The sequence below is a fragment of the Thamnophis elegans genome, chromosome 17, assembly GCF_009769535.1.
Source record: "Thamnophis elegans isolate rThaEle1 chromosome 17, rThaEle1.pri, whole genome shotgun sequence".
In the NCBI taxonomy this organism is placed as follows: Eukaryota; Metazoa; Chordata; class Lepidosauria; order Squamata; family Colubridae; genus Thamnophis; species Thamnophis elegans.
The window spans coordinates 5,253,891-5,280,725 of record NC_045557.1 but is presented as its reverse complement, the minus strand read 5'-3'; the positions used below and the strand labels follow the sequence as shown (position 1 = coordinate 5,280,725).

The following is a 26,835-nucleotide window of genomic DNA, read 5'->3' as shown; positions in this document are numbered from 1 at the left end:
TGTGTGTATACATACATACATACATACATACATACATATATATACAAATCGTTCTCAACTTACAACCCCACAATTGAGCCCAAAATCAATGTTGCTAAGTGAGAAATTCAGCCAGCGAGTTTCCTGCCCCGTTTTACAACCGTTTCTTGCCGCCTTTGTTAAACTGGATCCCTGCGGTCGTTAAATTAGGCAACAAGGTTGATTTTGCTCATGCTGGGGGGGGGAGGGAGAGAGGTAGGTAGGTAGGTATTTAAATTATTTGCACAACCGTCCTTTGTTGCACAAGCCTGGATTCTAGCCACAAGGAGGGTGAACGAAGGCTGCAAGCAAGCAATTGTGGCCAAGAGAGAGAGAGAGAGAGTGGTTGCTACAGCTATTACCTGCCTGTAGAGGTGACATCAGTACGTAGCATCCTTTGGCCTGTTGCCAAGCTTTACACACACACACACACACACACACACTCCTTCAGAGGCCCGCCAGCTGGGCTGCGAAGGCACCTGCTCTTTTAATCTTCCCCAAACGTCCCCGAGGGAGACTTTCCAGCCATCTGGTGCTCACTCATGCTGCCCGCCCTGTCCATTTAGCCGCCAGGGCCAAAGGTCGGGAGCATTTGAGAAGGACACGAGGATGCCCCTCCGCTTCCTTGAAGGATTCATCAGGCCGGGGGTCCCCAACCTTGAAGCTTTGAAGAGAAACCGAAGGTCCTGGTGTGGTGTGGCATGTTGTGAAGTGTTATTTTAGGGCGAAGTGTACAGAGATGCTCAGCCATCCTGGCTGTCCCTAAAGGTGCATTTTTTTTTTGTCAAGAGGCAGCTGGTTTTTCTTTGAAGACGTTTCTCGTCCAAGAAGCTTCTTCGGCTTTAGGATGAAGCTTCCCATCCCTCAGGCAGTGCTTCGCTCTTGACCCAGCTGCTCGGCCAAGGACATTTGACTTGGTATCTTCTCCTGTTCTGACCTTGGCTTTCCCAGCAGCACGAAGCGGAGTCCTCTTAGCAATAGCAATAGCAGTTAGACTTATATACCGCTTCATAGGGCTTTCAGCCCTCTCTAAGCGGTTTACAGAGTCAGCATATTGCCCCCAACAACAATCCAGGTCCTCATTTTACCCACCTCGGAAGGATGGAAGGCTGAGTCAACCCTGAGCCGGTGAGATTTGAACAGCCGAACTGCAGAACTGCAGTCAGCTGAAGTAGCCTGCAGTGCTGCATTTAACCACTGCGCCACCTCGGCTCTTCCTGATAAACCCCTTTTATTTGATTGACATGGAATTCCTCTCCAGCAAAGCCTTTCCTCGCCCACCGTCTTTCAAGAGAGTTCACACTTACCGACCTTTATCCGGCTTGGAGAGTGGCCAGGCCGGTATCTTTCATACTTAGCAAGAATGCAGGAAGGAACTAATAATCTCCTGCAAACTCCACTCCCCTTTTGCTCCTCTTTTCTTTCCTCTGGGAGGGGCCATTCACTGTCCACCTGTGGCCTTCCTCCCAGGTCGACCCCTGTTTTTTAGCTCTTGCCTTCATCTGACAGCTCTGCGCATGTGCCCACTGGGAACAGGTTCCATCTGTTCTTCTGCCTCACTGATGTCTGACTCTGAAGGCAGCTGGTAACTGGCATACGGCCCTGGTCCCCCTCTCTGCCTCCGACACAGAGTCCTCATCTGAGCCTCCCCCAGACTGGCTTAGGTTCCTCCCTAACCTCCTCACTGTCCGCATCTGGGCCTCTGTTGCAACTGCAGAGGGAAAGGTTGTTTGGAATCTGTGTCTCCACCTGTCATTCTCTCTCCCTCTTTATTTATTTATTTGTTTTTGACCTGTCCGATTTCCTTCACCAGGCGCCCTTCCAGGTCAGGAGAAGCTCTCGCAGAGATCGGTGGAGGGCACCAGTTGCAGTCCTTCCAGGAAGCGGTCTTCCTCTGAGAGCACCTCTTCCACAGGTGGGCCGGGTGACTTCTATTCTAAGACAGGTGTAGGCAGCCCTTCGGCTGTCACGGACCTTGAATTCTAAACCAGTGTTGCTCAATATTGCAATGTGTGGACTTCAGCTCCCAGAATTCCCCAGCCATCACGCTTTAAGATGAGTGGACTTCAGTTCCCAGAATTCCCCAGCCATAACGCTTTAAGATGGGTGGACTTCAGCTCCCAGAATTCCCCAGCCATAACGCTTTAAGATGGGTGGACTTCAGCTCCCAGAATTCCTCAGTCAGAATGCTTTAAGATGGGTGGACTTCAGCTCCCAGAATTCCCCAGCCATAACGCTTTAAGATGGGTGGACTTCAGCTCCCAGAATTCCTCAGTCAGAATGCTTTAAGATGGGTGGACTTCAGTTCCCAGAATTCCCCAGCCAGCATATTTTAAGATGGGTGGACCTCAGCTCCCAGAATTCCTCAGTCAGAATGCTTTAAGACAGGTGGACTTCAGCTCCCAGAATTCCCCAGCCAGCACGCTTTAAGATGGGTGGACTTCAGCTCCCAGAATTCCTCAGTCAGAATGCTTTAAGATGGGTGGACTTCAGTTCCCAGAATTCCCCAGCCAGCATATTTTAAGATGGGTGGACTTCAGCTCCCAGAATTCCTCAGTCAGAATGCTTTAAGACGGGTGGACTTCAGCTCCCAGAATTCCCCAGCCATAACGCTTTAAGATGGGTGGACCTCAGCTCCCAGAATTCCTCAGTCAGAATGCTTTAAGACGGGTGGACTTCAGCTCCCAGAATTCCCCAGCCAGCATGCTTTAAGATGGGTGGACTTCAGCTCCCAGGATTCCCCAGCCGTCTGAGAGTTGAAGTCCACCCATCTTAAAGAGACCAAGCTTGAGAAACACTGGGTTAGAGATATAGGTAGTCCTTGATTTACGACAGTAATGGAGCCTACTTGGCGACTGAGAGCCACTGCAAAGTTTCCACTGTCATCCCCAGTTTTAAAGCTTTTGAACCCGAGCGAAACCTTCTCTTACCAAAGTTCCTTTCTTTCCTATTCTTCCCCCCAGTCGTTGGGATCCCGTCGCGCGGTTCCAGAATCAGCTCCTCCTTGGAAGATTCCGCCGACCACCTCCTGCAGCGCATGGCTCACCACGAGAGCCAGGCGGCCTTGGACAAGACCCTGGAGTCCGTCCTGGCCAGCGCCCCCGTCCTGCCCTCGGACAGCCCCAGCCGCAGCCCCGCCCGGGAGAAATCGTGCGACCTGTTGCTCCCCGGGAATCCCGGCGTCGACGGGCTCTCCCTCCTCTCCGGCCGCTCCCCGCACCACCACTTCAAGAGGAGCATGGTGGACGCCATGCAGAGCCAGACGCGGAGGATGTGCAGCTACGACAAGATCTTGGCCACCAAGAAGAACCTGGACCACGTCAACAAGATCCTCAAAGCCAAGAAGCTCCAAAGACAATCGCGGACCGGCAATAATTTTGTGAAGCGCCGGCCGGGGAGGCCCCGGAAGTACCCCTCGGCGCCGGCGGCCTCCTCCCACGGGCTCCAGGCGAGCCGATTCCTCGGCCCCGAGCTCAGCAGCGTCGGCAGGGAGCCCGGCTGCCTCCTCCACCGCGGCCCCGACACGGTGACCGACGCCATCGAGTCGGTGGTCCAGGGCGTGAACGAGAAAGCGCCGAAGAGGAAACGGTGGCTGGAGGAAGAGCTGACCAGAAAGAAGCAGAAGCCGCCGCCCGGCGAGGAGCAGGAGAGCCATAAAAGGTGAGCCCTTCCGATTTGCGGAGGGGGAAAAACAAGGCTGTAGTCCTCATCATCGCGAGCCCCAGCAGCCAAGAGGGGTCCCTTCTTTCCAAAGGGGGAGATGCAGGTAGTCCTCGACTTAGCAACCCACCCACCCCCCAAATCTCTGCTGCTAAGATAAGCGCTTGCTAAGGGGATTTGCTCTCGTTTTACGACCTTTCTCGCCGCTGCTGTTAAGGGAACCGGTCGGATATTTGTTAGGTGAAGCTGTCTTCTCCCCTTTATGAGAAGGTCGCCAAATTTTATCCCCCATGACAACCCCGGACACCGGAAGCGTCATAAATATGAGTTCGGTGGCCAAGGCATCCCAATTTCGATCGCCCGACCGCAGAGATGCTACGACGGTCGGAATGGGGGTGGGGGAAAGGGTCACGAGTTGTTGTTTTTCCCCAGTGGCGTCGTAACTTTGGCCACTGAATGAGCTGTCGTAAATGGAGGACTACCCGTGCAACAGCTGGACACCTGCTGATTGGGCTTCTTTCGCTGTGGGTGGGCAGATTTCTCGATGGGGTGGATTGTGTAGACACACACACACACACACAGTTGTACAAGGGTTGGACCCCAGAGTCACCTCCAGACCACTGACTCACGCCTCCCCCCCCCAATTTCTCCTTCCAGCTTTTCAGAAGCCGCACCTGAGCCTCTTCCTCCTCCTCCTCCTCCTCCTCCCCCTCCTCTTCCCCCTCCTCCAGCCCCCCTCCTTCCTCCCCCTCCTCCCACCTCGGAGGCTGCTGGGAAGCCCCCGGAGAAAGCCGAACGGCCGTCGGCCCCCCTGGTGCAGCGCGAGAAGAAAGCCGCCCGCCCGCCGAAGAAGAAGTACCAGAAGGCCGGCCTCTATTCGGACATCTACAAGACCAGCGAGTAAGTCAAGGGACGCTGAGGTCTTCTCCCAAGGAGGAGCGCGCCCCCCACCCCCCCAGCCTCGCTTTTTCCGCTTTTCCAGGTTCTCATTGGCCAAGGCAGGTAGTCCTCACTTAGCGAGCATTCGCATCATCCAATTTGGAGTTTGCTTGGGATGGTTTTCTTTCTTTCTTTCTTTCTTTCTTTCTTTCTTTCTTTATTTCTTTCTTTTCCTTCTCTTTAACTCTTTCTCTTGCCTCCTTTTCTCTTTCTGTCTCTTTCCTTTTCCTTCCTTCCCTCCTTTCTTACTCTCTCTTCTTTCTTGCTCTTTCTTTCCCTCGTTCCCCTTTCTCTTTCTCTCTTCTTTTTCTTGCCTCTTTCTTTCTGTTTTCCCTTCCTTCCCTCCTTCCTTCTCTGTCTTTCTTTCCATCCTTCCCTCCCTGTCTTTCCTTCCTTCTTTCTTTTTTCCCCTCTCTCGCATTCTTCTTTTTTCTTTCTTTTCCTCCATTTCTTCCCTCCTTTTTCTTTCTCTCTTTCTCATTTCCCTCTCACCCTCTTCTTTTTTCTTTCTTCATTCCTTCCTTCCTTCTCTTTTCCCCTCTCTCGCCTTCTTTTTTCTTTCTCTTTTCCTTCCTTTCTTCCTTCCCTCCTCTTTCCCCTCTCACACTCTTCTTTTTTCCTTCCTTCTTTCTCTTTTCCCCTCTCTCGCCTTCTTTTTTCTTTCTCTTTTCCTTCCTTTCTTCCTTCCCTCCTCTTTCTCTTTCCCCTCACTCTCTTCTTTTTTCCTTCCTTCTTTATCTTTTCCCCTCTCTCGCCTTCTTCTTTCTCCCTTCCTTCCTTCCTCCCCCACTCTCCCTCTCTCTCTCTTTCCCTCTTTCCAAACCTCCTCGTCCCAGAGGGGAACCTCAAGTGTAGACACGCTCGGTGCGGTTCGACTCAACTTGCCGCTTTCTCTGGAAGCCCACACACAGAATTCCTGAGTTGCGTCCAAGTCAAAGAATCCTCTGCTCACAAGACGCGTGTGACTCATCCGGCGTTTCCTATTTTGATTTTATCTGGCCCTCCCCTCTTCTGCCCCTCCCTCTCAGCTATCAGGGGAGAGATCCAAAAGGACCCCGAAAAAGCCATTTATTTTCAAGAATGTTGCCTACACACACACACACAGACACAGACACGTGTCTAAAAATTCCTCCCAAGCGAGGAAGACATTTTATCATGTGGCCTCTTTCCTTGGCAGCCATGTGGTTTCCCAGAAGGGGGCCTCCACCAACCGCGAAGTTAACCAAGTTAAAAGCAGAGGTTTTTTTTTCTTTTCCTTCCCTGTGAAACAACACACAAAACCTCCGGGTGGCATTTCTCTCTGGATAGGGTAGCTTTATTGCCCAGCCTTGGGAGGGTTTTTGGGGCCGGGCGCATTCTGCAAACGTGCCCAGCCTCGAAAACGTGCCTAAATAGGACGGCCTAGGTGCTACTTACCACCTATAAAGCCCTCCATGGTAGTGGATCTGGGTACTTGAGAGACCACCTCCTGCCAATTACCTCCTTGCGATCTATTAGATCACACAGATTAGGCCTCCTCCGAGTTCCATCTGCCAGTCAGTGTCGACTGGCAACTACGCGGAGGACAGCCTTTTCAGTAGTAGCTCCGACCCTTTGGAACGATCTCCCCGTGGAGATTCGTACCCTCACCACCCTCCAGACCTTCCGCACAGCCCTCAAGATCTGGCTATCCCGTCAGGCCTGGGGTTAAAGATTATAATCCGTCCCCTCCCGAATGATGAATGTTGCTTTCACTTTTAATTATGTACTGTTTTTATATGTCATTGTGTGTACTCCCTTCCCTATACGTTGTAAGCCGCCCTGATTCCCCTCAGGGAAAAGGGCGGCCTATAAATAAATTTATCTAAAATCTAAATCTAAATCTAGAGGTGGACAGGCCCATCCATGATTTCTGCTACCACTTCGGCCGAACCGGCTCAATCCCCACCTCTGGGGATAACCGATTAAAAGCATGTTTACTATGAGAAATGGGGAGGCGATGGCTCAGGGGCTAAGATGCTGAGCTTGTCGATCAGAAAGGTCGGCAGTTCGGCAGTTCGAATCCCTAGCGCTGCGTAACGGAGTGAGCTCCCGTTTCTTGTCCCAGCTTCTGCTAACCTAGCAGTCCAAAAGCATGTAAAATGCGAGTACAAAAATAGGAGCCACCTTTGGTGGGAAGGGAACAGCGTTCCGTGCGCCTTCGGCGTTGAGTCATGCCGGCCACATGACCACGGAGACGTCTTCGGACAGTGCTGGCTCTTCGGCTTTGAAACGGAGATGCTCTCTGAGCTCGGTTGTTTCCTTGCAGACAGAAGTTGCAGTCCCAGTTATGGTCGTGGGTTCAAGAGTATCCGTAGTTGAACCCTAATACCACTCAAAGAAATGTCCACGCTTATCTCTTTCGGTGGAATTGGGACATCATCCTTTGCGGTCTCTCATCCTCTCCCCCCACCCCTTTCTCTCTCCCCCTTAGCCCCAAAAGCCGCCTGATCCAGTTAAAGAAAGAAAAACTGGAATACACGCCCGGAGAGCACGAATACGGCTTGTTCCCTGCGCCTATTCACGTAGGTGAGTGAAGACCACTGTCTCCGTTGCTTTTGAGGGGAGGCCTCCTCCTCCTCCTCCTCGGACTCTGGGGGGAACTACGAGGCATGGGCCGCTTTCTTCAGAGCGGGGGAACAGGGCGTTGTGAAGGAGGGTGCCTCGTGGGTCCCCCCTTAGGCATGAAAGAGGCTGGGTGGCTTTGGGCCAATCACCAGGAGAGTGGGAGTTCTAGTCCCCCCTTAGACATGAAAGAGGCTGGGTAGCTTTGGGCCAATCACCAGGAGATTGGGAATTCTAGTCCCACCTTAGGCATGAAAGAGGCTGGGTGGCTTTGGGCCAATCACCAGGAGAGTGGGAGTTCTAGTCCCCCCTTAGGCATGAAAGAGGCTGGGTGGCTTTGGGCCAATCACCAGGAGACTGGGAGTTCTGATCCTGCCTTGGGCACGAAAGCCGGCTGGGTGACATTTTGGGGCCCGTCCCTCCTACTCAGCCACCTCACGGGGTTGTTGTCGTGGGGAAAATAGGAGGGAGGTACGTTCCCCGTCTTGAGCTGTTCCTAAAAATAATAAAAGTGGGATTAAAAAAAAGATCAAAACCTTTTTTTTTAAATGCTGCAAATGCCCCTACTGTGTTTCTAAGGGAGAAAAAAGCCCCCCCCCCCAACCTACTACCAGCATTTCCCAAAATGTTTGAAACTTTAAAAAAAAACCCGTTCCTCCCACGCAATGAAGCGTGCAAGCTTTTGAGGCTTAGCAAGATAGGTTTTGTGGTTAAAAAAAAAAGACCCCTTTTCCTGGTGGCCCCCGTGAAAGCATATAACCTTTCAGTCCTTTGCTCCATTCCATTGTGTGTGAGTATGTGGTTTTTTTTCCCCCTTAAAGAGTTTGCAACCCTGAATCCAGTGTTAGGAAGCCAGGTTTGCATTCCCGAAGTGGGTGTGGGCGTGACTTTTCCCCACAACGGGAGGAGTGCAGGAGGGAGGAGGGGCGGGGGGGCATTTACACACAGCCCGTCTTCCCCAATTATGGCAAGCGCCCTCCACCGTGTTTGTGGTTACAGGGCAGAGGCAAGCTGCCAAGAGTAACAGTCACCTGGAGCCGAGCCAGCCAGGGGGCCTGGCTCTCACCTCCACAGTTACAACAAATCACCGCTCTCCGTGACTTTTCTGCAGGGAGGAGTAAACAAGAATGCAGAGAAGAGCAACCAGCATGATTAGGGGACTGGAGGCTCAAACCTACGACAAACCATTGCAGGAACTGGGCCTGGCTAGTCTAGTGAAGAGAAGGACCAGGGGAGACAGGAGAGCAGCCTTCCAGTATTTGAGGGGCTGCCACAGAGAGGAGGAAGGGGGTCAAGCTATTCTCCAAAGCACCTGAGGGCAGGACAAGAAGCAACAGATGGAAACTAATCAAGGAGAGAAGCAAAAAATGTTGAGACTCTAGAAAGAACGTCCCCATATCATACGAAGAACGGTTGCAGGAATTGGGAATGTCTAGTTTGATGAAAAGAAGGACTAGGGGAGACAGGATAGCAGTCTTCCAATATCTCAGGGGTTGCCACAAAAAAGAGGGAGTCAAGCTATTCTCCAAAGCACCCGAAGGCAGGACAAGAAGCAATGGGTGGAAACTAACCAAGGAGAGAAGCAACTTAGAACTGAGGAGGAATTTCCTGACAGTTAGAACAATTAACCAGTGGAACAACTTGCCTCCAGAAGTGGTGAATTGCTCCAACACTGGAGGTTTTTAAGAGGATGTTGGATAACCATTTGTCTGAAGCGGTGTAGGGTTTCCTGCTTGGGCGCGGGGTTGGACTAGATGACCTACAAGGTCCCTTCCAACTCTGTCAATCTGAATCTATCTAAGATTATCAAAGGCCTGGAGGCTAAAACCTACGACGAACGGTTGCAGGAACTGGGCCTGGCTAGTCTAGGGAAGAGAAGGACCAGGGGAGACAGGAGTAGCATCTTCCAATATTTGAGGGGCTGCCGCAGAGAGGGGTTGGGGGGGGGGCAAGCTATTCTCCAAAGCCCTCGAAGGCCAGACGAGAAATAATGGACGGAAACTAACCAAGGAGAGATTCAACCTGGAAATAAGGAGAAAATTTCTGACAGGGAAGAGCCATCAACCCATGGAACAGAAGTTGCCTTCGGAAGTTGTGGGGGCTGTCAGAGAGGAAAGCTCCCTCAATCTTTTGACCAGTGTTGGAGTGTCTGTGGAGATTCTCAAGTCTGTTCTGACTGGATGGTGGGGAAGGGAAGGATTGATGCTCCTTGTAGACCGCTGGTCATTTGCATCCTTTTAGAGGGCCATTGAGGCCACTTGGAGATTTATTTGTGTCTTCTTTAAAGACGTTTTGCTTCTCATCCAAGAAGCTTCTTCTGCTCTGACTGGTTGGTGGGAAAGGAAAGGATTGATCCTCCTTGCAGACAGCTGGTCATTTGCATCCTTTTTAGAGGGTTGTTGAGGTGACTTGGAGGTTTATTTGTGTCATCTTTAAAGACCTCCAAGAAGCTTCTTCAGTTCTTGCTGGATGGTGGGGAAGGGAAGGATTTATCCTCCTTACAGACAGCTGGTCATTTGCATCCTTTTAGAGGGCCGTTGAGGCCACTTGGAGGTTTATTTGTGTCATCTTTAAAGACCTCCAAGAAGCTTCTTCAGTTCTTGCTGGATGGTGGGGAAGGGAAAGATTGATCCTCCTTGCAGACAGCTGGTCATTTGCATCCTTTTAGAGGGCCGTTGAGGCCACTTGGAGGTTTACCTCTGTCCTCAGGGTCAACTGAGTGGAGCAAACGGTTCCTGCAGTCTACAATTTCTTTCCCTCTGGAAATCCATTCCTCCCCCCACCCGCCCCCCCGTTCGAAGGGTCTTCATCCCAAATCATGTAGCTAAAAGTCTATAGATTGCAGGCTACAGCAACCATTTGCACCACTCCGGTGACCCTGAGGACACAGACAAACCTCCAAGTGGCCTCAACGACCTTCTAAAAGGGACACAAATGACCAGCTGTCTGCAAGGAGCATCAATCCTTCCCTTCCCCACCGTCCAGTCAGAGCGGAAGAACCTTCCTGGAGGAGAAAGAAAAGAAAAAAGTCCAGTTGTCCACTCTTGGGGGGGGGGAGCACCTTTGGGACTTCTGGCGCTGGGCTGATCCCACAACGGAAGCCCCCGCTGGACCGAGGAGGGTTGGCAAAGAGCCGGTGACCACTCTGCTTGGTTGACACACACACACACACCGCTTAAGACAAGCCTCGAGATCCCCCATTTGTGAATTGGGGCTTAACAAATGGATCTCCCCGCCCCCCCCCCCCCCCCCCGGTTTTCCTTTCTCTAATCCCAGCCCGCCGTTTCCTTGGGAAGACCCTCCTGGAAAGACACGGCTGCTTTCATGAGATCCTCGCCCCGGCTTAAGAGCCTCTCCGAATCGCTGGGATTGTTTTCTCTTGCCTCGGTTGGATGGCGAGAGGGAGCGTTTCCCCCCCGCCCTCCGGGCCAGCTGCCAGGCTCTTGAAAGAGGCCATTGTTTCCTCCAGTGAGGTCATAGAAGTGAAAACAGATTCCCAGCGGATTCGGGCCGCTTCCTGGAACGGGCCCCGAGCCCAACGCGAGGCTCTGGAAAAATCCGAACAGACGTTAAAAGAGCTCGACATGTCCATTTTTCCCCCTCCCCTTTTGCAAAGGCGTCGCAACTCCGGAGACTTTCGGCTCGCTTCTCCGGCTTCTCCGACGCCCTTCCAGGCGTCTGGGCTTCCAATCCCAGAATCCTCCGCCCCAGCCAGGGGGGATTCTGGGAAGCCCGAGGTGCAAGTGGGCAAGAGCCTCTTCTGAATTCGGCTCTCTGGCACAAAGGAGAGCTGTGGGACTCTCAGCCACATCGCAGCCGGAACGTCCTTGGGGATTCTGGCTGAATCTGCAATCCCTAACGGGTTTAAGCCGGAGTGGAGAACGGATGGCACATGTGCCAGAGGTGGCATGCAAAGCCCCTCTCTGCGGGCACAAACACCGTCCCCAGAATGCCCTTCTGGTTTTTTGCAGTCTGTTCTTCAGGCCTTTTTAGGCTGTTTTTTTGGCCCAAAAAACGGCCCGGAATCAGGCGTCTCCTCACCTGCCAGGTGGGCTTTGGGGTTTGGGCTCTCTGTGCTGAAAAGGTTCGGCATCCTTGCTATAGACAGTCCCTGGTCTCAAACGGGGTAGGGTCTCCTGCTTGAGGCAGAGTGGGGTGGGCTAGAAGACCTCCCAGGTGTCCCTCCCGGCTCTCTTCTGACGGGATGCATTTCTTCGCTTTCCCCTCTCGCAGGGAAATACCTTCGGCAGAAGCGAATCGACTTCCAGTTGCCTTACGACATTCTCTGGCAGTGGAAGCACAACCAGGTGAGGGTGAGACCGGCGTCTGGCTCGAGCCAGCCAGGTTTGGGATTCGGCAACCTGCTTTCTGCCTCTGCAGCTGCCCTGAACTCAGCTGGCCGTCTTTTGTTAACGGCGATGGTTAAAAAAGAGAGAAGGAAGGGAAGATGTTGAAGACATCTTCTCTTCCTTCCTTCCTTCCTTCCTTCCTTTCCTTTCCTTTCCTTTCCTTTCCTTTTCTTTTCCCTTCCTTCCTTCCCCTTTCCTCATTTCTTTCTCCTTTCCTCTTCCTCCATCCTCCTTTCCCCTTCCTTCCTTCGTTCTTCTCTTCCTCCCTCCTTTCCTCTTTCTTCCTTTCCCTTTCCTCCTTACTTTCTCCCTCCCTCCCTTCCTTCTTTCCTCTTCCTCCATCCTCCTTTCCCCTTCCTTCCTTCGTTCTTCTCTTCCTCCCTCCTTTCCTCTTTCTTCCTTTCCCTTTCCTCCTTACTTTCTCCCTCCCTCCCTTCCTTCTTTCCTCCCTCCCTCCTTTCCCCTTCCTTTCTCTTTCCTCATTCCTTTCTACCTCCTTTCCTCTTCCTTCCTTTCCCTTTCCTTCCTCCTCCTTTCCTCCTTACTTTCTCCCTCCCTTCCTTCCTTCCTTCCTTCTTTCCTCCCTCCCTCCTTTCCCCTTCCTTTCTCTTTCCTCATTCCTTTCTACCTCCTTTCCTCTTCCTTCCTTTCCCTTTCCTCCCTCCCTCCTTTCCCCTTCCTTCCTTTCTTCCTTCCTCTTTCCCCATTCCTTTCTCCCTTCCTCCTTTCCTCTTCCTTCCTTCCTTCCTTCTTCCCGGAATGGTAGAGGGTCTGCTGCTTGGATAGAAGACCTCCAAGGTCCCTTCCCATTCAGTTATTCTGCTATTCTAATTTTCCTTCCTTCCTCCCTCCTTTCTCCTCCCTCCCTCCTTTCTCCTTCCTTCCTTCCTTCCTTCCCTCCTTCCTTCCTTCCTCTTTCCCCATTCCTTTCTCCCTTCCTCCTTTCCTCTTCCTTCCTTCCTTCTTCCCGGAATGGTAGAGGGTCTCCTGCTTGGATAGAAGACCTCCAAGGTCCCTTCCAATTCCGTTATTCTGCTATTCTAATTTTCCTTCCTCCCTCCTTCCCTTCCCCTTCCTTCCTTCCTACCTACCTACCTGCACAAAACTCTTTCCATCATTTCTAGCCATGCCTGCCTCTCCCTCCTCCCTCCTCTCCTGCCTTCCCTACCCAAGCAACAGCAGTTTTTCCGGCTGGCAAAACATGTCGCCTCTTAATCCTGCTGGGGACTTTTATTCTGACAGCGGCTCTTCAGCGAGGATGTGTTGTGCGTGGATGTGTGTGTGTGTGTGTTTGTGAGTGAGTGTGAGACACCCCTCTGGAGAATTTAGATGTTCTGCCAACAGCCCTGAAAAAATTTCAGGCCTTATTTTTCTTGGATCCAGGCCCGAGAAAAAAAGCTTCCCTCCTCCCCTCCTTCTACTAGTTCTTCTCCCCACCACACACACACACACACACACACACACACACACACACACACACACTCCCCACACATTTTCTTCATTTTATTTCTCCCGGCTTAAAAGCCGAAAGAGAAACGGGAAAGGAGAAAAACCGTTTATACCCGAAGTCTCTTCCACCTCTGTCCTCCTGCATTCTGAGCAGGGGGCTGGACTAGAGGACCTCCCAGGGCCCTCCCAACTGTGTGTATCCTGAGCAGGGGTGGGAGGGGGGGGTCAGACTAGAAGACCTCCCAGGGCCCTCCCAACTGTGCGATTGTGTATCCTGAGCAGGGGTGGGAGGGGGGGGTCAGACTAGAAGACCTCCCAGGTTCCCTCCCAACCCTGTGATTCCGTTCCCGGGAGGCCCTCCATCCTGCAACGCTATAAACGTTCCCTTTCTCCCTTTCCTTTCAGCTGTACAAAAAGCCGGACGTCCCACTTTATAAAAAAATCCGATCAAGTAAGTCCGTCAGTGTGTTTGTAACGGCTTGGAAGGGGGTGGGGGGGTCCCCCAAGACAGCCCCCCCCCTCCCCAGTCGCCTATACCCACCTCCCATGACCTTCTATCATCTCAGGCTGTCCGTTTGGCGGATGGGTTGAACATTTGGGGTGGGGGGGTGAGCAAAGCCTTTGAAATTCGAAGCCCCCTCCCCATCTCCTGAGCCGCACTCAGGATCTCCCCTCATCCTGTGCCTTTGTCTCCCCCCCCCCCCACAGATGTTTATGTGGACGTCAAACCTCTGTCTGGTTACGAAGCCACCACTTGCAACTGCAAACAGCCCGAAGACAGCCGGAAAAGCGGGTGTCTGGACGACTGTTTGAACAGGTACACAGCGGAATCAAGAACAGGTAGTCCTCGACTTACGACGGCTCAGTTAGGGACCGTTTGACGTCACAACGGCACCGGGGGTAAAAAAGTGAGATAGGACTGTTTTTCACACTTAACGACCGCTGCAACATCCCCCTGCGGTCACGTGATCCAAATTTGTCGACTGACTCCTATTTACGACGGTCCCCCTTTTGCGACCTTCTGACGAACAAAGTCCCCGGGGAAGCCGGATTCACTTAACAGCCGAATGTCACCTCTGCAGGGATTCACATGACAGCAGTTGACAAGAGAGGTTGTAAAATGGGGGCCAAACTCACTTAGCCAATGTCTCGCTCAGCGACAGAAATGTTGGGCTCTGTTGTGGTTGTAAGTCAAGGACTCCCTGTAATTGAGAAGGTTGGGGTTAGAGAGAAGAGGAGGGGAAGGAAGGGAAAGAGAAAGAGAAAAGGTGGCGAGGAAAAGAGGGAGAGAACGAAAAAGAAAGGAAAGAAAGAAGAGAAGGGAAGAGGAAGAGAAAAGGTGATGAGAAAAAGGGGGAGAGAGAGAAGAAAGGAAGGAAAGGAAGAAGCGAAGAGGAAGGAAGGGAAAGAAAAAGAAAAGGTGGTGAGAAAAAAGGAGACAAAGAAAAAGGAAAGAAAGAAGGGAAGGAAAGAGGAAGGAAGAGAAAGAGAAAAGGTGATGAGAAAAAGGGAGATAGAGACGAAGGAAAGAAAGAAAAATAAAGGGAAGAAAAAGGGAAGGGAAGAAAGAAAAGGTGGCGAGAAAAAGAGAGAGATAGAAGAAAGAAAAATAAAGGAAAGAAAGAAGAGAAGGGAAAGAAGAAGAAAAGGTGGCAAGAAAAAGAGGGAGATGAAGAGAAAGACAGAAGAAAGAGAAAGAAAAGGGAAGGGAAGAATTGTGGGTGTTGAAGTCCACACATCTTAAAAGTTGGTCGAGGTTGGAAACACCTTTTCCAACTAAAAAATAAAACCTTTATTTATTATCTTTTGTGGCGGCTTCCAGAGCCGCGTCCCTCAACCTCACCAAACTTTTAAGACGGGCGGGCCTTCGACGCCCACTCGGCTTCCTTTCCTGTCCCCTCCCACCTTGGCAGGGGAATTCTGGGAGTTGAAGTCCACCCCTCTTTAAAAAAAAAAAAACCCCGCTTCGAATAGCCTCCCCGCGCCTTCTCATCCTTCCTGCCTTGTCTCTCCTCTCTGCCCCCCCACCCCCAGGATGATCTTTGCCGAATGCTTGCCTAACACCTGTCCCTGCGGGGAGCAGTGCTGCAACCAGCGGATCCAGAGGCACGAGTGGGTGCAGTGCCTCGAGCGCTTCCGGGCGGAGGAGAAAGGCTGGGGCATCCGGACCAAGGAATCCCTCAAGGCCGGGCAGTTCATCATTGAGTACCTGGGAGAGGTGGTTAGCGAGCAGGAATTCAGGTAAAGTCCCCGGGTGGGAGGAGGGTCTGGGGGATCCGTTCCGCGTAGAAAGGGAAGGTGGGGAGGAATGCCTAAGTTTACCCCTTGCTATAATAGAGGGACAGAGTTGGGAGGGATCTCGGAGGTCTTCTAGTCTGACCCTCCCCTGCTCAGAATATTGAATAACAAGAGTTGGAAGGGACCTCAGAGGTCTTCTAGTCCGAAACCCCCCCCCCCCCCCCCGCTGAGAACACAGAATAATAGAAACAGAAGGGACCTCGGAGGTCTTCTAATCCGACCCCCTGCTCAGAAGACAGAATAACACACGTGGAAGGGACCGCAGAGGTCTGCTAGTCTGACCCCCTGCCCAATATAGAAAACCAGACTTGGAAGGTACCTTAGAGTTTTTCGAGTCTGACCCTGTTCAGAATATAGAATAACAACAGATGTGGAAGAGTCTTCTAGCTCAACCCCCTGCTCAGAGTACAGAATAACAGAATCAGAAGGGACCTCGGAGGTCTTCTAGTCCAGCCCCCTGCTCAGAAGACAGGATAACAGACGTGGAAGGGACCTCGGAGGTCTTCTAGTCCAGCCCCCTGCTCAGAAGACGGGATTACAGAATCAGAAGAGACCTTAGAAGTCTTCTAGTCCAGCCCCTACTCAGAAGACAGGATAACAGTGGTGGAAGGGACCTTGGAGGTCTTCTAGTCCAGCCCCCTGCTCAGAAGACAGGATAACAGAGGTGGAAGGGACCTTAGAGCTCTTCTAGTCCAGCGCCCTGCTCAGAAGAGGGGATAACAGAATCAGAAGAGACCTTAGAAGTCTTCTAGTCCAGCCCCCTGCTCAGAAGACGGGATTACAGAGGTGGAAGGGACCTTGGAGGTCTTCTAGTCCAACCCCCTGCTCAGAAGAGGGGATAACAGGTGTGGAAGGTACCTTAGAGGTCTTCTAGTCTAGCCCCCTTGTTACTCATGTTTGCTTGGCTTTCCAGGAATCGGATGATTGAGCAATACCACAACCACAGCGATCACTACTGCCTCAACCTGGACAGCGGGATGGTGATTGACAGCTACCGCATGGGGAACGAGGCCCGCTTCATCAACCACAGCTGCAACCCCAACTGCGAGATGCAGAAATGGTAAGTGCCCCCAATTTGCTGACTGACTCCTACTTACGACGGTCACAGTGTGATCCGTCGTACATAGATAGAAAGCAAACGGAAGCTCAAATCCAGGTAGTCCTCGACTTACAAACAGTTCATTTAGTGACCAAAGTTACGACGTCACTTAGGACCGTTTTCCACACTTCCAACCCTCGCAGTATCCCAGGGTCACGGGATCTCCTTTTGCGACCGTCCGACAACTAATGGGGAAACCACTTAACAACAGTGTCACTAATGCAGTAACTACAGTGATTCACTTAACAACGAGGAGGGGTGTGGTGTGCCTGGAGGCGGAAGCCCTCGGCTCGCAATCAGGAGGTTGTGAGTTCACTCCTAGGTAGAGGCAGATATTTTTCTCTCCCTCCTCTCTCTCTCTCTCGGCACGATGAGAATTGATCTGCTGAACAAAACTCTGCTCTGGCAACAGGAAGGGCAAGTGGCCAGTAAACACTCAGTTCCATTCAGTTGCCGAAATCCCACCCCCGCAAGGGATTGTGGGGTCATTAAAAGAAGATGACGACGAGCGATTCGGTTAACCACTGAATCAAGGAAGGTCTTAAAATGGGGCAAAGCTCCCTTAACAAGCGTCTCGCTTAGCAGCAGGAATTTTTGAAGGGCTCCATTTTGGCCGTAAATCGACTATCTGTACAATCGTGCAGAGAAATGCATTAAAACGCGTGTGTCTCTGTGTTTAAAAACAATCTTTTTCATTTTCCTCTCTTTGCCTCCAGGTCGGTCAACGGCGTCTACCGGATCGGACTCTACGCTTTGAAGGATATGCCAGCCGGCACCGAGCTGACCTACGACTATAATTTCCACTCTTTCAACGTGGAGAAGCAGGTGAGGGCCGAGGGCTTTTTTTTTGGGGGGGGGGAGTGTCTCTGTTCTGAATCCTCTTCCGCCAGCTGGGTGACTTTGGGCCGACCCCTTCCCTCTCCCTGCCCACCCCACCCTGCAGAGGTGTGGAATATTAGATCTCTTCACCGCCTTGAGTTACTCGTTCATACAATACAGGAGAGGAGAATAGAATAGGAAATAGGAAGATAGTTGGATAAAGTAGAACAGAACAGAACAGAATATAAGAATAGAATAGAGTAGAGTAGAGTAGAATATAGGAATAGAACAGAATAGAATAGAATATAAGAATATAGGAATAGAACAGAATAACATATAATAGAACAGAATAGAATAGAATATAGGAATAGAATAGAATAGAATATTAGAATAGAACAGAATAGAATATAAGAATAGAATAGAATAGAATATTAGAATAGAAGAGAATATAAGAATATAGGAATAGAACAGAATAACATAATATAATAGAACAGAATAGAATATAGGAATAGAATATTAGATTAGAATAGAATAGACTAGGAATAGAACAGAATAATCTAATAGAAAAACATAAAATAGAACAGCTTGGAATAGAATAGAATAGAAAAGAAAAGAATATAGGAATAGAATATTAGATTAGAATAGAATATAAGAATAGAATATAGGAATAGACTAGAATAGAATAATAGAATAGAATATAAGAATATAGGAATAGAATACAATATTAGAATAGAATGGAATATAGGAATAGATTAGAATAATCTAATAGAACGGAACAGAACAGAGTAGAATAGAATAGAAGAATAGAATATACGAATAGAATAGAATATTAGAATAGAATATAGGAATAGAACAGAATAGAATAATATAATGGAACAGAGTAGAGTAGAATAGAATATAGAAATAGAACAGAATACAATACAATAGCAGAGTTGGAAGGGACCTTGGAGGTCTTCTAGTCCAACCCCCTGCTTAGGCAGGAAACCTTACACCACTTCAGACAAATGGTTATCCAACATCATCTTAAAAACTTCAAGTGGTGGTTCTTGACTTGCAGCCCAAAATTTTGTGGCTAAGTGAGACAGGCATTAAGCAAGTATTGCCTTGTTTTACAACCTTCCCACAGTTAAGGGAATCGCTGCTGCAGCTCTTCCTTTGGGGGGCGCGGTCGTTCAGCGAATCCAGCTTCCCCCATTGTCTTTTGCTTGTCGCAAGGTCGCCAAAGGGGATCACACTACCACCATCACAAATACGAGACGGCGGCCAAGAGTCTTACATTTTGATCCTGGAGATACGACAGTCGGTCATAAGCGCGAGCGCCCTAAGTCCCTTTTGTGACGTCAAACCGTCACTGAACGAGGTGCTGCGTATCAAGGACTACCTGTAAAGCCGAGATCAAAATCAAATAAATAAGGGGTGCAGATTTGGTCTTGTTTATCGCTCCGGGCACCCCTGGCTTCCTCCCCCCTCCACAATTTAAACACACACACCCTGTTATTCTTCCCGTAGCAACTCTGTAAGTGCGGCTTTGAAAAGTGCCGAGGGATCATCGGCGGCAAAAGCCAGCGGATGAACGGCCTGCTTAGCAAAACCAACCCAATGGTCACGGCTCAGAGGCGGCCAAGCCGGTCCAAAGAGAAGAGGAAGTCCAAGCACAAGTTGAAAAAGAGGGTGAGTTTGTACCCCAAGTTCCACCTTTGCGGTTTAAGCGTCCCCCACTCCCCCCCCCCCAAAAAAAACACCTCACCCTGGAGGTGTTAAACCTCTTGCAAGTCCGCTCAGAGATACGGAAATCTCATCGGGGATCTAGTCCTCGTTTAAAGGAGACACCGTGGCTCAGGGGCTAAGACGCTGAGCTTGTCGATCAGGAAGGTCGGCCGTTGGGCAGTTCGAATCCCCAGCAGCACCGCGTAACGGAGTGAGCTCCCGTGACTCGTCCCAGCTTCTGCCAACCTAGCAGTTCGAAAGCAGGTTCGAAAAGCACTCTGTTCCCCTCCCTCCCTCCCTCAAAGAAATACCGCTCTTCTTTTCCAGAAGGGCCACCTTCCCGAAGAGCCCAGCGATAACGCCACCCCCCCAACTCGGCTGACCCCCCAACTGCAGATGAAGCCCATGTCCAACAGGGAAAGGTGAGGAGAAGGGAAGGGGCTGCTGGTTCTCAGCCTGGGCTCCTGCCAGCCTCAACCCAAGGGCGGAGCCATCCTTCCTCGGGGCTGGGCTGCCCCCTTAGTTGGTGGGTCTTGCAACAGCTGTGCGGGTGAAGGAACTAAGGAGCCCCCCCCCCCCATGGTGCTTCGGAGTGGATAAGCCCTGGTTTGCCCCACAGCTTGGCTAGCCGGGAGTGGGAAACGTGGTTGGCTGATGGGTGGGTGGCTGGTTGGGTGGCGATGGGTGTGTGGGGACTTGGTTGGGTGGTTGGTTGAGTGATGATGAGTTATTGGTTGGTTGATGGTTTTTGATTAGTTGGCTAGTTGATGGTTGGCTATTGCTTGGTGGGATGGTTGTTTCTTGCTGATTGGTTAGTTGGTGGTTGATTGTTGATTGGTTGGTGGTTGATTGATTGGTTGGTGGTTGATTGGTTAATGGATGGTTGTTTCTTGCTGGTTGGTTAGTTGGTGGTTGATTGTTGATTGGTTGGTGGTTGTTTCTTGCTGGTTGGTTAGTTGGTGGTTGATTGTTGATTGGTTGGTGGTTGATTGATTGGTTGGTGGTTGATTGGTTAATAGATGGTTGTTTCTTGCTGGTTGGTTAGTTGGTGGTTGATTGTTGATTGGTTGGTGGTTGATTGGTTGATGGATGGTTGTTTCTTGCTGGTTGGTTAGTTGGTTGATTGTTAATTGGTTGGTGGTTGATTGGTTAATAGATGGTTGTTTCTTGCTGGTTGGTTAGTTGGTGGTTGATTGTTGATTGGTTGGTGGTTGATTGGTTGATGGATGGTTGTTTCTTGCTGGTTGGTTAGTTGGTGGTTGATTGTTAATTGGTTGGTGGTTGATTGGTTGATGGATGGTTGTTTCTTGCTGGTTGGTTGTTGATTGGTTGGTTGGTTAGTGATTGTTTCTTGCTGGTTGGTTGGGGGTTGATTGTTGATTGGTTGGTTGGGGGTTGATTGGTTGATGGATGGTTGTTTCTTTTTGGTTGATGGTTGGTTGTTGTTTGGCTGGTTGATGGTTGGGTGGTGATTGGTCTGTTGATGGTGGGTGGATTGTTGGTGGTTGTTGCTTGGTTGGTTGGTTGATGATGCGTTGATTGGTTTGATTGTGATTAGTTGGTAACAGGTTGCTTGCTTGCTCACTGGTTGGTTGGTTTTAATACGGAAGTTAGCTCTACTACCCTAGAGTTGTAAAAGTGTGTCCAGGAATTGATTAAGGAAGCCAAGCAATTCTAGCGTGCACTGGATGTTCAGCCTACGGTTGTGATGCTTACCCGGCGTCCTAAAATTGTAGCGTTGGACGGAGCTGGAAGGACGATCTGGTTCAGTGTGTGGAAAACCCTCTCTGACATTTTTCCCCTCCCCCCTCCTAGAAATTTTGTGCTGAAGCACCACGTTTTCCTGATGCGCAACTGGGACAAGATCCGTCAGAAGCAGGAGGAGGTCAAACACGACAGCGACAGCCTCCACTCGCCCTCGTTGTACACTCGCTGGAATGGGATGTGTCGGGACGATGGCAACATCAAATCCGGTGAGGGTCGGACCTCTGAACCCGCCTTCTCCGAGTGCCTCGGAGTTGCGGCCAGAAAGAGGCTTCTCGTAACTAAACCACAACCTTCTTTCCATCACTGCCCATTTGCTAAATCCAGCTGCTTGTAATAACAGAGTTGGAAGGGACTTTGAAGGATGGATAGCTAGATGGATGGATGGATGGATGGATGGATGGATGGATGGATGGATGGATAGATGGGGGGTGGGTGGGTGGATGGATGGATGGATAGATAGATAGAGATAAATAGATAGATGATAGATAGATAGATAAATAGATAGATGATAGATAGATAGATAAATAGATAGATAGATAGATAGATAGATAGATAGATAGATAGATAGATAGATAGATTATAGGTAGATAAATAGATAGATGGATGGATGGATGGGGGGGTGGGTGGTGGGTGGATAGATAGATGATAGATAGATAGGAAGGAAGGAAGGAAGGAAGGAAGGAAGGAAGGAAGGAAGGAAGGAGAGGGAGATGAGAGATTGGATGGATGGATAGATAGATGATATAGATAGATGATAGATAGATAGATAGTTAGATAGATAGATAGATAGATAGATGATAGATAGATAGATAGATAGATAGATAGATAGATAGATAGATGATAGACAGACAGACAGACAGACAGACAGATAGATGATTGATAGATGATGATGATAGATAGATAGATAGATAGATAGATAGATAGATAGATAGATAGATGATAGATAGATAGATAGATGATAGACAGACAGACAGACAGAATAGCACTTGGATTTATATTCCGCTTCACAGTGCTTACAGCTCTAAGCGGTTTACAGACTCTATTGACCCCAACAATCTGGGTGCTTCTTTTATCAACCTCAAAAGGACGGAAGGCTGAGTCAACCTGGAGCCGGTCAGGATCGAACTCCTGGTTGTGGGCAGAATTTGCCTGCAATCCTGCATACTAACCATTAGGAAGGAAGGAAAAGACAAAGATGGAAGGAAGGATGGGAGGGAGGGCAAGGAATGGGAAAAAAATAAAGAGTTGGAAGGGGCTTTGGAGGTCTTCTAGTCCCAGTGGGGAATAAGTCATCAACTGAAAGGATACAACTAACTGCTTGTTTAATAGCTGACGGTTCCAACAAACAATGGCTTAGTGCGTATCGTCAAACCCTTGTCATTTCAAACCTTGAACCGCCCGTAACGCTGTCAGGAACCCGGCGAGGTTCCCTCCTCCATCATCCACCCTCCCCTTCTTTTTCAGATGTCTTCATGACCCAGTTATCCGCCCTGCAGACCGCCCGCTCGTGAGGACGCGACGGCTGGCGGCCGCCGAAGGAAAACCTCGAAGTGGCCAGAGCAGGCGCGCCTCGCCCATGATCTTTAAGGAGATCTGCGACGGGCATCATTGCCTCAAAGGTGAGCGCAGGCGTGGCCCTGAAGTTGAACCCAAGCTTCAGGGAGTGTCCCCTTGAACCCAGGGCAGGGCTCAAGGAGGCTTGAAACATAAAGCAGGAAATCATGGGTTAACTTGCAGGCGTTCAGTGTTTGAATATAAGAATAGAACGTGAGGTCCTTTCACACTCTCTGAGCTGGGTGGTTTCTTTATAGACGTTTCCTGACCCAACTAGGTAACATTATCAGTGCTGGGAGGGAGTGGCATTTGCAGAGTGGAGCAGAAAGAGAATTGGGGGGGTCTTTGGTGCTCTCTGAGTTGGTTGTCGTCTTGCAGACATTTCTTGACCCAACTAGGCAACATCATCAACGCTAGAAGGGGGAAGGAGGAGGAAGGGAGGACTGTGGGGTCCTTGGTGCTCTCTGAGCTTGGTGGTTTTCTTGGGAGACGTTTCATGGCCCAACTAGGCAACGTCATCAACTGCTCAGCTGCTCTGTACTTTTCTTCTGGAGCCGATAAATCCAGATTAGTAATTTGCAGAGTCAGGTTGTCCCCTTTGTCGGTTGCTGATGGTTTTGGGGAGAATTGCATCCCAATCTTGAGCTTTACCTTCCCTTACAAATATTGGCCAGGAGTCTCGGAGAGTCACAAACCAATTAAGCGAACTAATGGTCTCCTGCAAACTCCACTCCCCTGTCGCTCCTCTTTTACTGCCTCTGGGAGGGGCCATTCACCGTCCACCTGTGGCCTTATTCCCAAGTCGACCCCTGTTGTTTAGCTCTTCCCTTCGTCTGGTAACTCCGCGCATGCGCACACTGGGAACAGGCTCCAGCTGTTCTTCTGCCTCACTGATGTCTGACTCTGAAGGTAGTTTATAACTGGCATACGGCCCTGGCCCCCTCTCTGCCTCTGACACGGAGCCCTCCTCAGAGCCTTCCCCAGACTCCAGAACTGGCCCAGGCTCCTCCCCAACCCTCCTCACTGTCGGACTCTGCTGCCACTTCCGCTGGCCGCTGGTGGGGCACAATAAGCAGTTGTGTTCCCCCTCCCCATCCTTTGGATCAACAGTTCCCCTGGCCAGTCATTGGATCTCCAAGCCCAGGATGCTCAGAGGAAGGCCAACAGGGCTGAAGCCCACCTGATCCCCATCTCAAGAGCCTTCGGACCTTCGGATTTTATTAAATAAGTAAATGAAATGCCAGCATGTGGTTATGTATTAAATCTTGGTATATTTTAGGATGAAGGACTTTTAAAATAACTATAGTCAAATAAAAAGTGGAGGCAGGATGATTGTAATAATAAATATTTGAGTTAAGATATTTGAATTAATATGAATTAAATTTGATGGACGGTGGAAGAGGTGCACAAAAGCCTTTTGTAACCAGCTGATACACTTTCTACAGTATGTAAAAAAGGAGGATTTGTATGTTGTTGTTGGGGGGGGGGGAAATTACAAAAAAAAAAAAAAAAGCCTTCGGACCTCTCCATTGTCCCTCACAGCTTTCCTCTCCTTTTGACTTCCAGATTCCTCCCGGCAAGTCCTGGCTACCCCTTTGCTGGTTGTCCCCCCCGAAAAAAAAGTAAGTCCGTTCGCTAAACGGAGGAGGAGGGCTTGGGGTATGTGGGTGACTTTTCTCCCCCCCCCCCCCCCAACCCAATCATCTGAGGGTCCCTGGTCCTCACTTTCCGCCCTCCCAAACTCTCCCCGGGACCAGGAACTCCGATTACTACGAGAAGATCTCCGACCCTCTCGATCTCACCACCATGAGAAGCAGATCCTGACGGGCTACTACAAAACGGTGGAGGCTTTCGACGGGGGACATGCTGAAGGTTTTCCGCAACGCCGAGGTGAGTGGGCAGCTGGCTCACGGTTGTTGGAAAACCAAGGAGAGTTTCACACACACACACAACACACACACACACACAACATCTCCCTCCAAAAACCTCCGTTCCCAAAGGTTCCCGTCTGTGTTTGATTTCTCTCTTCAGCACTGGGAATGACTCTTGCACCCAGCGTGGTGTTTCATGAGCTCAGCAACTTTTAAGCTAGCAGGGCATCAACTCCCCGAATTCCCCCAAGCCACGGCTGGGAGTTGAAGCCCCTCGCTCTTACAGCATGCAGGCTGGGGGATTCCAGGGTTGAAGCCCACCCATCTTCCCCTGCTGACTGGGGGATTCTGGGAGTTGAAGCCCACCCATCTTCCCCTGCTGACTGGGGGATTCTGGAGTTGAAGCCCATCCATCTTCCCGTATTGACTGGGGGATTCTGGGAGTTGAAGCCCACCATCTTCCCCTGCTGACTGGGGAATTCTGGGAGTTGAAGCCCACCCATCTTCCCGTATTGACTGGGGGATTCTGGGAGTGTGAAGCTCATCCCTCTTAAAGCAATTGCAGGCTGGGGAATTCCGGGAGTTGAAGCCCGCCCATCTTCCCCTGCTGACTGGGGGATTCTGGGAGTTGAAGCCCACTCAACTTCACCTGCCTAGTCTATAAATACTAGTCTAGCTTGACAAGGGTCAACCCTAGAATTTCATGGCGCATTAAATCCTGGAAGTTCCCACGAAAGGGAGTGACCGCCCGTCTCTCCCCCCCCTCCCCCTTTCCTTCTTTTCCCCTTGCAGAAATACTACGGCCGCAAATCTCCGATCGGGCGGGACGTCTGCCGGCTGCGGAAAGCCTACTACAACGCCCGTCACGAAGCGGCCGCTCAGATCGACGAGATCATGGGCGAGACAGCCAGCGAGGCAGGACAGCAGCGAGACCTCCCTGTGCGAGAAGGAGAGCGGGCACGAGAAGGACGAAGACGTCATCCGTTGCATCTGCGGCTTGTACAAAGACGAAGGGCTGATGATCCAGTGCGACAAGTGCATGGTGAGGAGCATCGAAGGGTCCCTGAAGAGGGGGCAGGTTCCCCACTCCAAAAAATTGAGGAAATCCCCCATGGATTTGATCTAAAACAGGATTTCCCAACCTTGGCCGCTTTAAGATGCCTGGACTTCAACTCCCGGGATTCTGGGGAATTCTGGGAGTTGAAGTCCAGTGTTCTGTCCCAGGCTTCCTTAAACAGCAAGAAGCAGAATCTGGGTCCCTGCAAAACCTCTTTTATTTACATGCCTGTGAATTCCTTTCATTCGCAGTCCGCGAGGCTTAGCGAACAGCCTTTCAGAGGAATCTTTATCCACACGAACCTTATCTCTGAAGGAAAGAAGGAAGAGCAAGCTACTTAAAGAGCTGCCCCTAAGGAGTTGGGGGGGAGGCCAAACCCACCGATTTTGGGACAGCCCACAACAAACAGGAGATTAGAAAAGCCGTTGGAGGACCAGACAGAAGACTGAGAACCCCTTTTATTTACACGCCTGTGAATTCCTTTCATTCGCAGTCCGCAAGGCTTTAGCAAACAGTCTTTCCGAGGAATCTTTATCCACACGAACCTTATCTCGCTTGCAGAGCTGCCAGATAACTAGTTTCCAAATGCAGGGCAAGGCAAAAACTTGGCAGAGAGTCTCTGATAGTCACAAACAGAACTTTCCACTCTTGAACCGACCGAAGGAACGAATTGTTTCCTGCAGAAGCCCCCTCCCCATTCGCTCCTCTTTTGTTTCCCCTGGGAGGGGCCAATCACCTCCAGGGTGTGGCTTTACTCCCAATTCGACCCTGATTTCTGAGTTGTTCTCGTCTTCTGGCAGCTCTGTGCATGCACACAATGGGAACAGGCTCCAGCTGTTCTTCTGCCTGGCTGCTGTCTAGCTCCCTCTCTGCCTCTGACACAGAGCCCTCGTCTGAGCTTCCCTCAGCCCCCAGGACTGGCCCAGGTTCCTCCCCCACCTCCTCAACTGTCCGACTCTGTTGCCGGCTCTGCTGGCCGCCCGGGCCACAACATCCAGGCTTCTTAAAACTGGCCGCATTTGGAGAAAACCTGATCTCCGAAGCGACAGGATCCCCTCTTTTGATTTATGAAGTTTGTAAGAACTTGGATTCTTCCCTGTTGCAAGAAATCTCGTTTTTCAGGTTTGTTTTGTTTTGTTTCCAAAATTGCCATCGCGATTCTATTGCTGTTTCGTTGCTCCGGTTAGGTCACCACTGCTAACTTTGGCTGAAAGTAGCCAAAGCTTCTGACCAGGGAGATAATACAATACAAATACGATAGCAGAGTTGGAAGGGACCTTGGAGGTCTTCTAGTCCAACCCCCCTGCCTAGGCAGGAAACCCTATACCGTTCCAGACAAATGGCTCTCCAGCATCTTCTTAAAGACTTCCAGTGTTGGAGCAATTCACAACTTCTGGAGGCAACTTCTGTTCCACTGATTAATTGTTCTCACTGTCAGGAAATTTCTCCTCCGTTCTAAGTTGCTTCTCTCCTTGATTAGTTTCCACCCATTGCTTCTTGTTCTACCCTCAGGTGCCTTGGAGAATAGCTTGACTCCCTCTTCTTTGGGGCAACCCCTGAGATATTGGAAGACTGCTACCATGTCTCTCCTTAGTCCTTCTTTTCATCAAACTATACACACCCCGTTCCTGCAACTGTTCTTCCTGTTATGCTGTCTTTGTTTTT

The 26,835-nt window shown here is 50.5% G+C and overlaps 1 protein-coding gene across 1 annotated transcript in view; it reads left to right on the top strand.

Moving 5' to 3' along the window:
* ASH1L (ASH1 like histone lysine methyltransferase) overlaps positions 1-25,689 on the top strand; it is a 56,914-nt gene extending 31,225 nt beyond the window's left edge. Inside the window, 22 exon segments of the mRNA XM_032233959.1 lie at positions 1,832-1,933; positions 2,982-3,678; positions 4,336-4,578; positions 7,070-7,164; positions 11,434-11,507; positions 13,404-13,449; positions 13,707-13,815; positions 15,033-15,239; positions 16,210-16,356; positions 17,112-17,220; positions 18,724-18,885; positions 19,249-19,343; positions 20,737-20,894; positions 22,153-22,191; positions 22,194-22,307; positions 23,809-23,872; positions 24,000-24,046; positions 24,049-24,098; positions 24,100-24,132; positions 24,906-25,031; positions 25,033-25,155; positions 25,422-25,689. Of these exon segments, the coding sequence (XP_032089850.1) occupies positions 1,832-1,933; positions 2,982-3,678; positions 4,336-4,578; positions 7,070-7,164; positions 11,434-11,507; positions 13,404-13,449; positions 13,707-13,815; positions 15,033-15,239; positions 16,210-16,356; positions 17,112-17,220; positions 18,724-18,885; positions 19,249-19,343; positions 20,737-20,894; positions 22,153-22,191; positions 22,194-22,307; positions 23,809-23,872; positions 24,000-24,046; positions 24,049-24,098; positions 24,100-24,132; positions 24,906-25,031; positions 25,033-25,155; positions 25,422-25,511 (2,930 nt within the window). The 3' untranslated portion in view covers positions 25,512-25,689.
* Positions 25,690-26,835: the final 1,146 nt, after the last annotated feature.